General features: G+C 36.6%; 1 protein-coding gene across 6 annotated transcripts; it reads right to left on the bottom strand.

Annotated features, from left to right (window-relative positions):
- Positions 1-430: 430 nt before the first annotated feature.
- LOC140858680 (CLP protease regulatory subunit CLPX1, mitochondrial-like) lies at positions 431-11,877 on the bottom strand. 6 transcript variants are annotated; one of them, XM_073259999.1, is made up of 15 exons: positions 11,720-11,738; positions 11,416-11,513; positions 11,160-11,244; positions 9,836-9,890; positions 8,599-8,649; positions 6,916-6,990; positions 6,747-6,824; positions 3,995-4,051; positions 2,582-2,652; positions 2,390-2,489; positions 2,135-2,239; positions 1,716-1,778; positions 1,505-1,627; positions 1,126-1,284; positions 431-613 (listed from the first exon to the last, which is right to left on the bottom strand). In XM_073259999.1, exons 5-15 carry the CDS (start codon positions 8,599-8,601, stop codon positions 542-544), a joined length of 906 nt encoding a protein of 301 aa, XP_073116100.1. In that variant the 5' UTR covers positions 8,602-8,649; positions 9,836-9,890; positions 11,160-11,244; positions 11,416-11,513; positions 11,720-11,738; the 3' UTR covers positions 431-541. The 6 variants fall into 6 exon arrangements, with proteins under 6 accessions (XP_073116100.1, XP_073116090.1, XP_073116102.1 ...); XM_073259989.1 differs by lacking the exon at positions 9,836-9,890 and having other exon boundaries at positions 11,160-11,239; positions 11,720-11,877; XM_073260001.1 differs by lacking the exon at positions 9,836-9,890.
- Positions 11,878-15,860: the final 3,983 nt, after the last annotated feature.

The following is a 15,860-nucleotide window of genomic DNA, read 5'->3' on the forward strand; positions in this document are numbered from 1 at the left end:
CATTGCTTGTGAAAGCGGAATGGAATATCACCACTTCTAACCTCTCAGCCAAAAGAAAAAAGTTTTTAATTACAGATTTCTTTAATGTATGCAAACACACGACTGCAATCCTGGTTTCATTGATGGGCAAACACACGACTGCAATCCTGGTTTCATTGATGGGCAAATCACAAATGAATTATAACAGAAATATCTCACATCCATGTCCACAGAGAACTAGAAAACCAGAGTTATCGTATGCCAAAAATCAAAAGACACCTGGTTACTGAAAAAATTTGAGGATAACATGCTCCTCTATGACGCCAGATCACAGAATGAAACATTTCCAAGAACCAGATCACATAACTAACTTCACCTACATTGTCTTATGATCTCTAGTTTGACAACAAAGAATAGAGATTCCAAAAAAATGATGACTTGGACAATGTACTGATGCTTAAATTAGCATGAAATATCACTAATTAAAGAGTAAACTTCATATACAAGGATGATAATTACATCGATATAAATGGAGATTTTACAATACACAGTCTGCTAGATATTACATGCTCATGGCTCTAGACGAGAGTTCAGATTCTCCTTCCAATTCACCTCCTGACCCATCAGTCATTGCCTGCAGAGTTCATCAATTAGACTTGTGCATTTAAGCATTCAAATTCTTTGTTTTTTATTGTTCCCCAACAGACAAGTGATTAACATGCGGGATTGGATCAGCTGTTACACACAGATAACGGCCAGATGTGAAACGTCTGCACTTAAGCGTTTTATGGGTACCCACCCAGAAATTGGTAAATCTTAGGCCTTCATTTGTGCCAGACGGCAATTAATGTAAAAGTGTAACAGCTGGTTGACAATTCAACTAGAAGTTCAGATTCACCCAAGGAAATAGTGTGGTAGAATCTTATCGAAAAATGTGTGGTAGAAATGGTGCAGCTTCTGTTAAGTAAAAGCTTCAGATATGCAATGTTTGGAGTACAGAAATTTGACGGGAATCCAGAGCATATGTTGTGGCTTAGAAGATGTCAAAACCCTTTTCTGTATTCATTTTGTTCCAGCTATGCTGTATCAACCTCTATGTTTTGCAGAAAAACAGAATTTAAGATTCATGGAGTAACATGTACATACCGTTCGATCCTTTATCTTGTTTTCTTTAAGGTAGTGTTCCAAAGCTCCATCCCCACGAAGAATTTTAGCTCCACAACCTGGTCGGTCAACAGAGCCGACAGCTTCTTCATCCACCACTACCGCATCTATTCGCTCATCACCTGTCTTTAGATCTGGAATCTGAAACCAAGTGAACCAAGAATTTAAAGTCATTAAAAATTCATAACTAAAAGGGAAATAGCTAACATGTGTTAATCCTGTGAAGTGATATCCTACAAAGTCAGATACTGGAATACATTGTACAGTGCTCAATCCCTTCGCTATTTGCTGGATCATTTTGTTTAAGTTGATTATAAATAAGCAAAGGACAGGAAAATTTGCCAAAAGTCAAAAAACATACCTCATACATGGCATCTATAAGAATATTTTCCAATATTGCTCTTAAACCTCGCGCACCAGTATTCTTGGCCAATGCTTTTTTAGCAATCAGCCTTAGTGCAGTGTCTGTAAAATGCAGCTTAACCTGGAAGAGGCACTCACATAAAGTCACAGAAACAAACAGTTTTTGTCAAATAAAGGCACAAAATAATCAGTAGAACAGGGACACTCACACTGTTCATGCTAAATAATTTCTTGAATTGTTTACCAACAGCATTCTTTGGCTCCATCAAGACCTGAAGTTAGCCAATTTTAGAAAACTCGACCACTAATTTAAAAGAAGAGCTGACCAAGTAACATGATTGTTACATTCAAAGACATTCAAGCTTAAAAGTTTGAGCTAAATAATTTTAAAATTCAAGTTAAATTGAGCCTCCCCAGAATCAAAATAAATTCTGTAAATAAAAAGACAGGTACTATAGTTTCACCCAACCAACTGTTAATGCAACAGCCAAACAAACTTGACCCACCCACCAGATCAAGGGATAAATATTAAGTCAGCAAATTACTGAATTAACATGATACATAGTTGAGAAGATTGAAACAAATCTCTTGAAAGAACAAAAGAGAGCAAATCCAGACTGGCTACTACCCGAACAAGTTGGTCCTCACTCAGTGCTGACAAACTAACCAAGACTGGAAAGCGTCCAATAAATTCTGGAATGAGTCCATATGCTATAAGATCACTACTTTCAACCTGTGAAAATCACGTGCATATCATGTTAATTGTGACATTTGTAAGGAAAGAAGTCCATGTCCCTGTGCAAGGTAAATTTATTATGTTGTCAATGATACAAAGGACATCAATGGTTTTCCAGTCATGTCCTTTTAGTTTTTTGATGCTTACTGATTCCAACAAGGATGATGTCACTACAGCATTTGTTAACCCACCAGTTCTCATGTTTGCACGTACTGGCGCTCCAAAACCCATAGAAGAATCTTGTCGTCTGTTCCAGACCAAAAAGTCAGGCCCCCCACAAGCAGCATGTTCAGCAATAAATACTTGAGGAAGATTGTTAGAAATATTTGACATTATTACCTTTCAGAAATTGTCTTTTCCAAATCAATAAAGGCACCACCACATATAAATAGAATATCTTTTGTGTCTATCTGCATATCAAACTAGTGTGAAACTACGATAAAAGAAATAAAATTGCTAAAACTATTATCACTATAAAAAGTTCTGTTAAGAAGTAACTTTCTATTATCTACTAATTCAAACTTACATGGAGTAGCAAACAGAAGGTAAATGTCAATGTGGACCTACAGAATACCCAAAAAAAACTTATACTAGAAAAGGATGCAAACGGTGACAGCCCGGTCTATTTCTTAACTATTTATTAAATGAACAAGCATGCTGCAGCAGAAAATTAAGTGAAATTTTTACCCTAATTATTTATCAGTCAATTATGTCTATGATGGTTGCTATGTTGCAAATTTTCACAAAGTAATGATTTATTCTAATTAGTTGGAAGAGTACAGTGAACCTTCTAGAACAGTCAGCCTGAACAATGAATATTCCTTTCACCAATGCTGCGTGTAAAACATAATACATGTCCACAATCAAGTAGCAAGGAAACAACAGTATATTTATTCCCCAACGACAAAGTTTACACGTGTTTCAAATTTGCAACAAAAATACTTGAAAAGGTTTTATATTTCGAAATATGTTTACAGTAATGAGTTTATTTATTCAATTTGTTTTAATCTTTATGGATGATTTATATGCAATTCAACCAGATGAATGAACATATAGGAGATGTTAATAGGAGACCATTAAGAGATCCATGAAGAGGAAATTCTAAAATAGCGCCTTCTTTGGCCATAAGGAATCTCGAAACAGCGGTATTATTTTATTTCATGGTCTATATCAAGACTTCCCAGGTGCAGTTTCCTTTTTCTGCCCCAAATTTCCAGATCATATATAGATATCATGACACTAGATTAATAGAATGAAATGGAAATATGTCTGTGCTATGACTTGTGTCCTAGTGTATGAAACAATTTTGCATGGCCCATCTACTTTTTTAATATACATTAGGCATCAAGGTAGAGGGAACTAGGATGAGTTTAACTCCAGCAGCATCAAACTTTCTGACTAGACTAGTCTAGCAGTGCAAGGGCCTCAAACACCGCATGTTGGACAAAAGTGAAAAAGAAAAGTTTCACAGGCCATGGTTACTCTGTAACTATGAAACTCTTAAGTTGATAAACTCTGATGGGTTACTCATTACACTTTTGAGATCATACAACATCACAAGCATACATAATCAAAATCTAAAAGATGCAGCAAGACAAGCACATTGCTTTAGACATGACCGGACCAAAACCAGAAATGCCTTGACTTTAAGTGGCAAAAACATGCAGAAATAATAGTTCAACATTAAGAAATAAAAAAAAGTTGGGACAGTAAAAACTTTTAGATTCTAAAGAAATATCATGCCTGCAATACCTGTATATTGTCACCACGAGGGTGCTTCCGAGCTCCCTTCTCTGGAACGTTGACTATCTGCACAAAAAGATATTTGAATTTCAGTTCTTATTAGAAACCAAAACAAGAGTACCACATAATTCACCTCGGGCCATCAAACCTCCATAATGATTAGATTAAAAAAAAACATTGATTTACAGCATAATGAAAACACTAATGCAAAAGAAGGATTCCACAAATTTATTCAACATATTAGCAATATTGTAAGTCTCAAGCTGTCTTTAGAAAAGTTCTGCTCAAGTTCAAGGACCAACGATTCATGAAACATGTTAATCAAATCAGATATCATAAGGAAGCTGAAATAATAATTATGTGATCTGCTAGATATCAGGCATCTGGAAGAACATTTTCGGACCACAGCAGAGCCAAACCAAGTTTTTGATCGATAGTTTAACTGATAAAGGACAAAGGATTCATCCACCAATTATCATGTGGCAAAAACAGTTTGAGGATATCTCTGCCAAGAATCAACACTAGACAGATAGCATTATTATTTTTTAACGCAAGTCAGACAATGGAATCAAAAGCACATAGTGTCAAATCATGAACGTAATAAGTTCTCATTGCTGAGAGCAGATGAATGAAGACATCTATCCTGGGATTGTTGGAAAAGTTTAGATCCATATATCTCTCTAATTTGTTGCAAATTTTTGAGTGCTTCAAAGGGCAGCACCTGTTCTAGGGCCACATGTATTTCTTGCATATCAATAGTCTACTACTTACAAATCGTGCCCTACTTTTCATAATCATTGCTATCGTAAACTCGGACAAGCGCGAAAATGAGGTATTATGAAACACACTGACATAATTAATTTTAGTCTTAAAGTGAAATTGATTATGACATTTTTTTTTAAAGGCCAGCTTTGGAATCCATATCTCAAAATGCACAAGTTTTATTTTTATCAGATAAAAAACCTATTTTATCCAAATTCGGCTTAATATTTATGTATATGCAGTATATAGATGCATTTTGGTTCTTAAAACTCAGAAGTTCCATAAATGTGAAGTTTCGATCTGCAGAAAAGTGACATTTCTAATATATATTATAACAAATTTCCTCATTCTCATTCAACCTGAAGCATCTGTGCAACTCCCCATCCCTGCTATGGAACTGCAGGGACTTAAATCTCTAATGATTTATAGAACAAAAAAAAAAAAAGAAAAAAATCATGTTGACTGGCACGTGATGCATGTTTTCAGGGAATAATGAATCATCTTACAAAACTCAGGCATCAGAAGAAATGGATATCCAAGATCATATGTGCAGCAGCATCCACCATAAATCAGTCAGCACAAAGGGATAGAACTTATTGGTGCTTCTAAGCTTCATGTCTTTCCCTCAGAACCAAGATACTTATCAGCACACACACTTATGACTGTAGAGCTACATCAAGGGAAAGTAGGTTATCTAATCATAACTTTCGTTACCAAGATTAAGCACAACCTATTGCATGAGACTCCCACTATTGTGGAGTCAAGCGAGGGTCAAATGCACGTAACCCTACCCCCATGTGCAGAGAGGATGTTTGCATGCTTGGAACATTGAATCTCCAGATTGTAGTGGAGCAACTTTACCATTGCACCAAGCAAGGTTTTAAATCCCCTAGAATGGAGCTGTTTCAATTTTCCAATGGAATGGGATGCGCTATCATCCCGCCCTGACACTTGGGACAAAGGATGTCCCAAAATGTGCTGATAGAAATGCTAGGATGATAGTGGGACAGTCCTTCCCAACACATGGGATGGTATCCCGTCTTGGTGTCTCGCAGAACATCTCATCGAGACTTGAATGCTTGGCACCAAGGCTCACCCTCATCATTTACCAACACTCCTCTTCTAAAATCATATCATCTATAATATATTTCCACTAATCAAATACACTTAACCATCATTTAGAGTCTTCTTAAATGCATACCATCTTGCATCGATGCTGAAATGATACTCGGTAGGGGGGCATACTGCATGTTGATAAGCTAAGCCAACCCGTACCAGATGTACCAACACCATGCTAACATGGTAAAGGTGTGCAGTCCAATACCAAGATTGCAAACCTTGCTTTGAACTGTTACCTGCCTATTAGTATTATTCCAATTGTGCACTTATATTGATCGATCTAGCAATCTAAACAATATATGGTGTCTTAAAATTTTTGTCAATTTCTCATTAACTGCTAACAATATATCTATTTAATCCACAAATATTTGAATCCAAATATTTAGACCATTTGTTAATTATGATCATTGGTATAAGTACAACAATCAGTTGAACCAAATGGGACAAAAGGAAAAAGAAAAAAAAAAAAAGAAAGACAGCTTGCCATTCCTCTTACATTAAATGTTTATAAATAAAATGAATAAGCTCATAGATCTATGATTCAATCAAAGGGCAATAGATAAATGGACCTATGATGAACTCATAATAACTTTACAATATCACACAAAACATATGAAATATGCACTTCTATTCTTTTGGAAATTATGGGGATGGTATCATGCATATACGGAAAAGACAAAATTATTTGTTCTTATGCTATCTGATGCTTGCTAGAGCTTTGCTTTATGTCTTATGGATAGGAAGTGGAATACTGCAGAGCTCCTAAAGATGGTGCCCAGGGTCTCGAATGCCACGCACATTCACATGATGTACAATCTAGTTAGTGATAAATACATATGAAACTAAAAGTAGTAATACTAAGGCATGATACATGACTTACAGTTCCTTCTAGCATTTTCAATAATGCCTGCTGAACACCTTCACCAGATACATCTCTACTAATATTTAGGCTCTCAGCCTGCAAAGTCAACCATTAATAATGCCTGTCAATGAGATGCAAATGAAGCCATCTTTAATCAATAAGTTAATCAGCGATTCAGCATGAATACCTTCTTAGTTATTTTATCAACTTCATCAATGTATACTATTCCCTGTTGAGCTGCTTGCACGTTGAACTCAGCAACCTAACACATTTAAAGAAAAAAAAGGTGCAAGTCAAAATGTTTGAGGTGCATTTGCAAAATATATGGGACACGGAAGTATAAGGATTCAGCATTTTCTTGAAGCTTTTAGGATTCATGGTAGCACCAGATCTGAAGCCAGATATGTGGAAGCATTAAGATAATTTTAGAAATAAGTGATTAGACCACTTACCATATTTGTAACTGATGCATTATTCTACACATTTCATAGTAGTGTCTATAGATTTGCAGAATACATAGAAAAAGTTCGGTACAATTAGCAAGAATGTAATAGCACACCACTTTGTGCAAGTATCAATTTAATTGTAGAAATTATGATATCAAACATGTATTCATGAGAAAAATATATCCTTAGTCCAAGGTCAACTGCAACAGAACATTAAAGGATGATTACAGAAATGCTTATGTGACTTGCCAAGTAGGCCATACAGGTTTCAGAAATCGGCACCAATTTAGAGAGTTTACATCAGACTGACAGCCAGTTGTAAAATTTTCTTAATCCTACCACAGCACTTTCTCAACATGTAGTTTGTTGGTATTTTTAAGATGAATGAACTCATAAGGAGAAATAAAGAGGAAATGAGAGAGTAACTTCTTAAATAAAAAATGGGAGAAAAAAGAGGATTGGTGTTGACAGATATATTCCATGAGATAACCAGGACCAACTTGTTTTACAAAGGGAGACTAGGACATTCTAAGGGAAGAGGTTTTAAGGTGCAATACACAACAAAAGACAGCAAGTAGTTAAAGACAAAATGCCAACATCTTCTATAAGACAAGATACTTAGATTATAAACAGAGGTAAGATAACAAAGATTCAAAACTTTTCAAGTACTATTTCATGAATATTTATGCAACTGGGATCATTATTATCCTTGGTAATGTCATGTATCTTTCAGCAACCTTCAGCATGGCCTTCATATAGCCAATTTATTGACGAAAAAACCCAGCAATTCAAGACACATTATGCATATAAATAATTAAACAACTTCAATCATCGCAAAGTAATAACTGAAAGCACCAATGGACTAGCTGAGCAAACTATTACTGGAGCAGGCATTTGAATTGCATCAGCAAGCTCAATAGCATCCTAGTACTGTTCATAGGTATCATAGGAAAGGTACATTAGAAACAGCCAAAAAACATTTAAAGGAAGGAAACTGAAAATGTCCTATTGAGGACCTAATGACTGCATTTCTTAAATGGGTATCCTCATTATGTTATATTACTTTAATTGCATAATTAATTGACCAATTGATTATTTTTAAGCAGGGCATACAACTAAACATATTTTTGAAACCATTAACAGGAAAATCCTGATACATTCATGGAATAGTGTGAATTTCTCGATATCTCTGATAGAATGATACATGCTAAATGTCAAAAACAAATGACAGTATTCTTGCAAAGAAATACAAATAAATTCGGCAGTTCAGATTATAGTTACCATAGAATGTAATGACAAATAAGATTACAGTTATCATATTATGCATTCAATTCTCTTTAATATCATGGACACCAAGATAATAAGGTGGGATAACCAACAAGCAATGATAAAACATCTAAACAAGGAAAAGTCCAAAATGATACCATAAGCAACTTGTACAATATTGATTCAACATCCTCTCCAACATAGCCTGCCTGTACAAATATTTATCCATTCAGTTTTCAGTACTGAAATGCAGAAAGCAAATAGAAAGACATGCAGATAAGTTAACTGTGGTGTAATAGTGAAATGTGTGTCACATCATTATCTACCAAGTAGAAATTGCTTAGTTATCTCTTGTACAAATAAAGCATGTAATCCGATAAGCAGCTACACAGCTACTCGGCTATATTCCTTAATTATTTAGCTGTTAAAGACCTCGGCATTGGTCAAATAGTCAGCTAAAATTGTATGAATCTTCATATTCCTATTACTTAATAACTTACAATATTTCACAATTCACATGCAGCATAAAGACACATGCAGTAATGCAAACAAAAGCACAATTTCTGCTTGGGCCAAGTAAAATGTGTTTTTAATTCTCCTATTCCTCTTTTTTTTTTTCCTTTTTTTTTTTTTTTTTGCGTTTCTCCTCTTCACTTACCTTTTTTTTTTTATGCTTTATTATTTTGTTTTATAAATTACAATTACCACCACTCCTTAATCTTTGTTAACTATACCTTTTGCCGAAGGACTTACGAAGAGAAAGGGAAAACCTCAAATAACATGGATGGAAGTTGTGAAAATGGATATGACAAGACTTGAACTAACACTAGAGGTAAAAAAGATAGGAATATTTGGTAACTTAGGATTCATAAGAGGGACACAAAATTATTGGCACAAGGTTTGATGGTTAAGATTATGGTTTACAATTGGCACCTTCCTCTTCTTCATTTTTCCAACCCCACCCAAAAATATAAAAGAGGAAAAAGAGGGAAAAATCTTTGTCTTTTCTCCAACTCCATACAAGAGCAGTCAACAGGTTAGCTTAGGCATAAGTTTCATAGGCATGTAAAAAAAAGTCTTCTCACCTTTAAGACCTAGCAAAGGAGAAGATTCTGTCCCTAAATAGCTTGTTTTGCTGATTTTCTTTACAAAACCTATCAATGACCAGGGCCTCTTGCTGACCTAGTATGTAGAGAATGCCTGCCTTGAAAACCTAGCAAAGTTCCTAACTAACTTGTTTTCACTCTTTCGTGTATCAATGCCAGGGGCCTACTGATGTCCCCCAAAAAACAATAAGAGATTACTGCAAGGTATATTTCACAAAACTAGCTAACAAGCTCTGCAATCAATTGATCAAATAAATGAAAATTAAATTGTTCTTTATCAATACAATACCTTCCATAGCACATATGGAGCTTAATCTTCATAAAAACCGAAATGATTTCTCCCACTACAAAAAAAAAAAAAAAAAAAAAGAACATCATACAATCAGATGCTCCATAATTGACATTCAAACACCTTCAGGATAAGCACCCTACATGCTGAGATAACAGGGTAAAAAGTAAATCACCTAGTTTGGGCAGGCTCTAAGATCAAAGAATAGAGGGAAAAAGAATCCAACCAACCATTGATATATTTCTGAAGACTCTAAACCTAGTAAAATATCTGGATTGCAGCTTCCAAAGGCACCTAACACTGACAAAACCCCTGTTTACGTTAAGCTTACAGAACACTCCTCACCTAATATCTTATTGAAAAACATTCATGAGCCCACAATACCTTCTCAAATGTTCCACAAAGGGAGCAGTAAACTTTATTGAAAACTCACCAACTTTTGTAGCTGTCATGGAGGTTACTTGATGTATATATATATACCTCCATGGAATATTTAATCCATGTAATACTTAGTGCAACTGAGGTTAAAAAGAAAAAAAGAAAAAAAATCACAAAGACTACCTAAGCTGAAGTATCCTCCCAAAAAATCATTAAGGCCAAAATATAGAATATGATCCAACTTAGATGTAGAGTAAACCTTAACCAGAAAGCATCTTTCTCTTTGTTATGCTTTCATTGCATCCTCACAAAAGCATATTTTTTTTAAAAAAAATAAACATTTTAAGCTAGAACGTAAATTGTTTACCAAAAAGTAATGGACAATTGCCCATGATTGCAATTAAAAAAAAAAAAAAGCAGATGGCAGATTTGACACAAGAATTTCACTCTTCCTTTTAAAAGAACTAGTCCATGAGGATCTCATAGATCAAGATGAATTACTCATACCACCATATAAACTGGCCGTGAGTCTAATTTCTAAAAATATCATCAGATATTTATATTTTTCTTTCCATTTATGGAATTTTCTTATGATGCATGTACCAAGATACATGCATAAAAGCACAAAAGTATACCAACACAAGCACGTGAAAATTTACATGGCGAAGATAAAACTAGAATTTTCCATTTACAGAATTTCTTGATTTTTCTCCCAGCTTCATGCAAAATATGAGAGTTTTAAATAGAGGAACCATTTATAAGGTAATTTAAAACAATCAGAGGATAAAATATCCTATGAAAATCATAAATATGTGCTGTAAGAAAAAGTAAGTAGGCTAGGAAAACACAACATAGAGATACTAGGATCATAGGATATACTCAGAAAAGAATATATAATTTTTATTTTCAAAATAGTAGGGAACTAGAAGACCATTAGTGCACTTACCTGTGTCAGTGTTGTTGCATCTGCTATAACAATTGGTACATTCACAAAGCGAGCTAATGTTTTTGCAAGTAATGTCTTTCCTGTCCTTACAGAGAACACAACAATTTATATGTAGGTCAGAACATCAATCAATAAGATCGAGTAGACGATTCCTTGTTAGTTCTCATGATGATAGATAGGACATAACAAGTGCCAGCATGTTCAGCAAAACCATCACATGATAAAAATGTAACAAATAAAAAGGCAGATACTATACCTGAGCCAGTAGGGCCCATCAAGAGCACATTGCTTTTCTCTAACTCTACATTATCATCATCATTTTCAGCCTCAAAATTCCCTGAATCAGCTCCAGATCTGTGTATTTTCAGTAAATTCAGCTCAGCATAAGCCATCAGAAGACCATCACAAGAACAAGCAAGTTTTCGATGCCTATAAATGCAAGCAACAATCTAGATATGCTTAAACTTAAAGAAATAATATACGTAACAAGACAGATCAACATAAGCCAAAGGATTATAGCAGAAAACTGAAATAGATATAAAGGTTATATTGAAACATACGCTTTCGGCAAAGATGCATGATAGATTCTTTTATAGTGGTTGTACACAGCCACAGATAGCACCTGCAATTTTTAATTGGATTCTTGAAAAGAAAATCATAAAACAAAAATTCTTGAAAGAATTAAAAGCATGATAAAAAAGTGAGACAATTATGATTAAGATAAATAAATTCTCATTATTGGTTTAACCAGATAAACACAGTATGCGATAAAAAGAATAAAGAAATCAATCATGAGACTTGGTAACTTGAGAGATGAAACCAGGTATTACAGAGAATTCTCTTTGATCACTCAATTGACAACACAAAAGATTGATCAAAGAAGAAAGTAGACTCAAGCAAAGCATCAGGTGCCAGAAAAACAACAGTAAATATATAGAAGAATACATATTGCATGAACTGATAGCCTGCCATCCACAATAATCATCAGGAAAAATGAATTTATTCATCACTATCCCAATACTGACTAATCACTGTGAGCAAGGCAGCAAGATAGCTGTCCAAATTCATAGTTACCTTGGGACTCATTTTGCTTCTACTTACCAGTTAAAAGGATTGTCAGCACATCCCCTTGCAAAAATCAATCTGTTCTCTACTAGGTAATTCACTGAAAGACCCACCTATGATATACCGGAATCATATAATCAAAGTTATTCTTAGCGACTTTGAAAATTTTTTTTTTTTTTCTCAAAACACATCCCTAAGGGAGCAAGGATGAGTGAAAGAAAGTATGAATTTTGTTTTTAGGAGGAAAATAAAATTGAAAAGAAAGCATTATAAAGATAACAAAGGCGATCAATCTTTATTCTAGGAGTCTAAAAGATGATAAGACGATGGATTCTTCACAATATCTTCATGGCCAAGTCTTAATTCTTCATCCCACATTTTCCTTCTATTCTCTTCTTCTGATCCTTTCTTTTTCCCTTTTTTTTTTTTTTTTTTTTTTTTTTTTACCTATTCAGAGGACCTCACCATGTTTTTGGGTACATTAGAAGTGGGCCATGGAATAAAGATGAACAATTTGATATAAAAAGATCAAGTTGAAGAACTTAAGTGATTTTGTAGGGTGAAAAATGAGGTTATTTGGTGGACTTTTTGAGCAGAGAGATGAAGACCAGATCTGAAAAATACTCTCTATTACATCCCTTTAACTCAGCTTGAAAGGTAGGTGAATGCCCGAAAGGACCATTCACTTTTGGACGATAAAACCATCCTCCACCAAAGTGGCTCATATAGGGCAGATTGTAACTTATAGCAGTCTTGCCAGCAAAGCATGATCTGCATTGAGCATGTCTTTTTGAGAGAGTACGAGAGAATATTACGATGAATTTGCTCGCCTTCATTCACTTCATTGCAATTTCATGTGAAACTAGCAGAACTATCCGCTTAAAAATTTGAACTTTCTCTTCACAGAAAGGATGTTGTTGAAAAGTAAAGAGTAACATGAAATCAGCCTTCACCTAGCAGGGATGGTGTTGGGGCAAATCAACTGACCCCCAACTCTGACTCTACATCGGCCAAAGGAATATATTACTCCGACTCATAATCGGTTGACCGACCGACAGTCGGCTATTATCGACCGACAACAAATAACTTGATCAACCTCCGACCAAAGATCATCGGCATATCAGAGTTACCAACCAATACACATTCGGATCTTCTACCGATTTATCTCTACCGACTTATCAGTATTACCAATATATAGTCGGTCTATCTGCTCAACATATCCTAACCGTTATGAACGATTATCGACTACGTGTTACGGCCATTAATGAGAATAAACAACCCACTAACTCCACGATTATGGCCCGATAATCTAGCACCATAAAAAGCGAGACCACGTGCTCGACGGTTACATCAAAATCATCTACAAAAGGAAAGGTAAACGAGCAATACAGATAAGGTAATTCTGGGCCAAGACTCTACTACACTATACACTCTTATCTGCAGTTCACCAACCTCCTCTCTAACTTAAGCATTGGAAGATCCCCGTCGAATACAACTCCGGTCCGTGAGAACTTTATCTTGCAGGTGCTTTTCACCGGCGACAGACGACAGGGAGTTGGCCGCAACAGATTCGCGCGCCAGATAGGGGGAGACTACAGTTAACCATGCCGAGAATCAGAGCTCAGCATTCGACTGGATCGGCGAGAAAATCTTCCCGTCGGGAAGATGTTCCTCCCCCACCTCCGGTAGCAGAATCTAGTTCCTCGCATCCTGTGGTTACCACGGACGCGCAGATTACTGCACTCATGCAGCAAATGAAAGTTTTGACAGAGGCGGTTCAAAACCTCCAACAACAACAAACCCAACAGCAGTAGTAGCCGCCAGTGGAGCAACCGGTGGCTCAGTCAGTGCTGTCTAGGCATAGCCGCCGTCCTCCGCGGCGCTCACCCTCCTCATTTCCGAAGCGACCATCTCGATATTTCCATCAAGGCAGACAACCACATTCTCGCACTCTCATCGTGCCACCCACCATTCACGGCGTTCTCCCTCTCCTTGTGCACACAGTATCAAGAAGGAAAAACGACCGCGGATGCCTTCTGCTTCTCCTTCTTCGAGTTCTTCAGGGGTTCCACCCCCGGAGTTTTCCAGCAACGGCGACTTGACGACTATGAACGCAAATTCCGAAAAATTGATCGTCAGCTCATCCAACTTCAAGTGGAAGGTCAGAAGTCTTTCAATGACTACGATTTTCACACTGCCCAGCCTTTCTCTCGATGCATCTTGGATGAACCGATTCCCTCTCGGTTCAAGATACTGCAGATGGAGTCATACGATGGCTCCACCGACCCGATCGACCACTTGGAGAGCTATAAGGCTCTCATAATGATCTAGAGGACAACCGATGCCCTCTTATGCATTGACTTTCCGATAACTCTTCGGAAGACTGCTCGAGCTTGGTATTCCGGACTTCAGTTAGGGAGCATTAACTCTTTTGAGCAGCTTGAGCATTCTTTCGTAGCCCACTTCAGCACAAGCTGAAGGCCGCCACGGATATCCGACAATCTCTTCTTAATCAAGCAAGGTAAGACAGAGACATTGAGAGACTTTGTGGCTCGTTTCAATATAACCACACTTAAGATCAGAGACCTCAATGAAGATATGACTATATCGATCATGAGAAAAGGTCTAAAGAATACAAATTTACTTATTCTCTTGACAAAACTCTCCCTCAGACCTATGCTGAACTTCTGGAGCAACGTACAAATACATTCATACGGATAAAGCTGCTTCTAACAGACGCCAAACAGACGGAAAAGATCAAAAAAAGAAACAAAAGAAAAGTGAAGCTCCGGCCAAATCAAGTAGGCCGACTGTCAACAAAAGAGCTTCACCTCGAAGACGGAGTCCGAAGCCGAACTATGACAGGTATGACTCCTACACTCCTCTCTCTGCTCCTCGTGCGCAAATCCTGATGGAGATCGAAGGAGCAAAATACTTACGACACCCCCCACCAATGAAAGCACCATCGAGAGCTGAGATAGGAAGAAGTACTGTCGGTTTCATCGTGATCACGGTCACGATACCGAACAATACATCCAGCTCAGGGACGAGATAGAAGCCCTGATCTGACGAGGCTACCTCGAAAAGTTTCGAAAGGATCAACCGACTCAACCTTCTGCTGACCGATAACCTCAGCCACAAACTGAGGAGACTATCAACAATCGGACCGACTGCAGGAGTAATCAACATGATCTCTGGACAACCAAACTGGAGAGCAACTTTCGAAAAAGAGTCTGCGAAGAAACGACAACTCGATAATGTAATATTTTTTTGGAAGAAGATGTTCGGAGAATTCAAACTCCCTTGATGACACTGTCATTGTCTCAACAATGATAGCTAATTATGATGTAAAAAAAAATTTAATGGATAATGAAAGCTCTATGGATGTTTTGTTTTACTCGATTTTCTTCGAATGCGACTACCGACTGATCGACTTAGAAGAATCTCGACGTCATTGATCGATTTCACAGGGGACGCAATTACTGTGGAGGGAGAAATCACTCTTCATTAACCGCAGGAACTGAACCACAACAAAGTACTGTTCTCGTAACATTCACGATTATCCGAGTTCCCTCGACTTATAATGCCATACTCAGACGACCTGATCAGAATGCTCTAAGAGCAATAATCTCGACT

The sequence above is a fragment of the Elaeis guineensis genome, chromosome 1, assembly GCF_000442705.2.
Source record: "Elaeis guineensis isolate ETL-2024a chromosome 1, EG11, whole genome shotgun sequence".
Taxonomy (NCBI): Eukaryota; Viridiplantae; Streptophyta; class Magnoliopsida; order Arecales; family Arecaceae; genus Elaeis; species Elaeis guineensis.

Bases quoted from the DNA above. Each gene is read 5' to 3' on its own strand.
- LOC140858680 (XM_073259989.1), bottom strand. The intron at 8,650-11,159 runs GTAAGTGCACTA...ATATTTGTACAG, and splicing joins ATGCAACAACACTGACACAG to GCAGGCTATGTTGGAGAGGA. The intron at 1,628-1,715 runs GTGAGTGTCCCT...TGCCTCTTCCAG, and splicing joins AATTATTTAGCATGAACAGT to GTTAAGCTGCATTTTACAGA.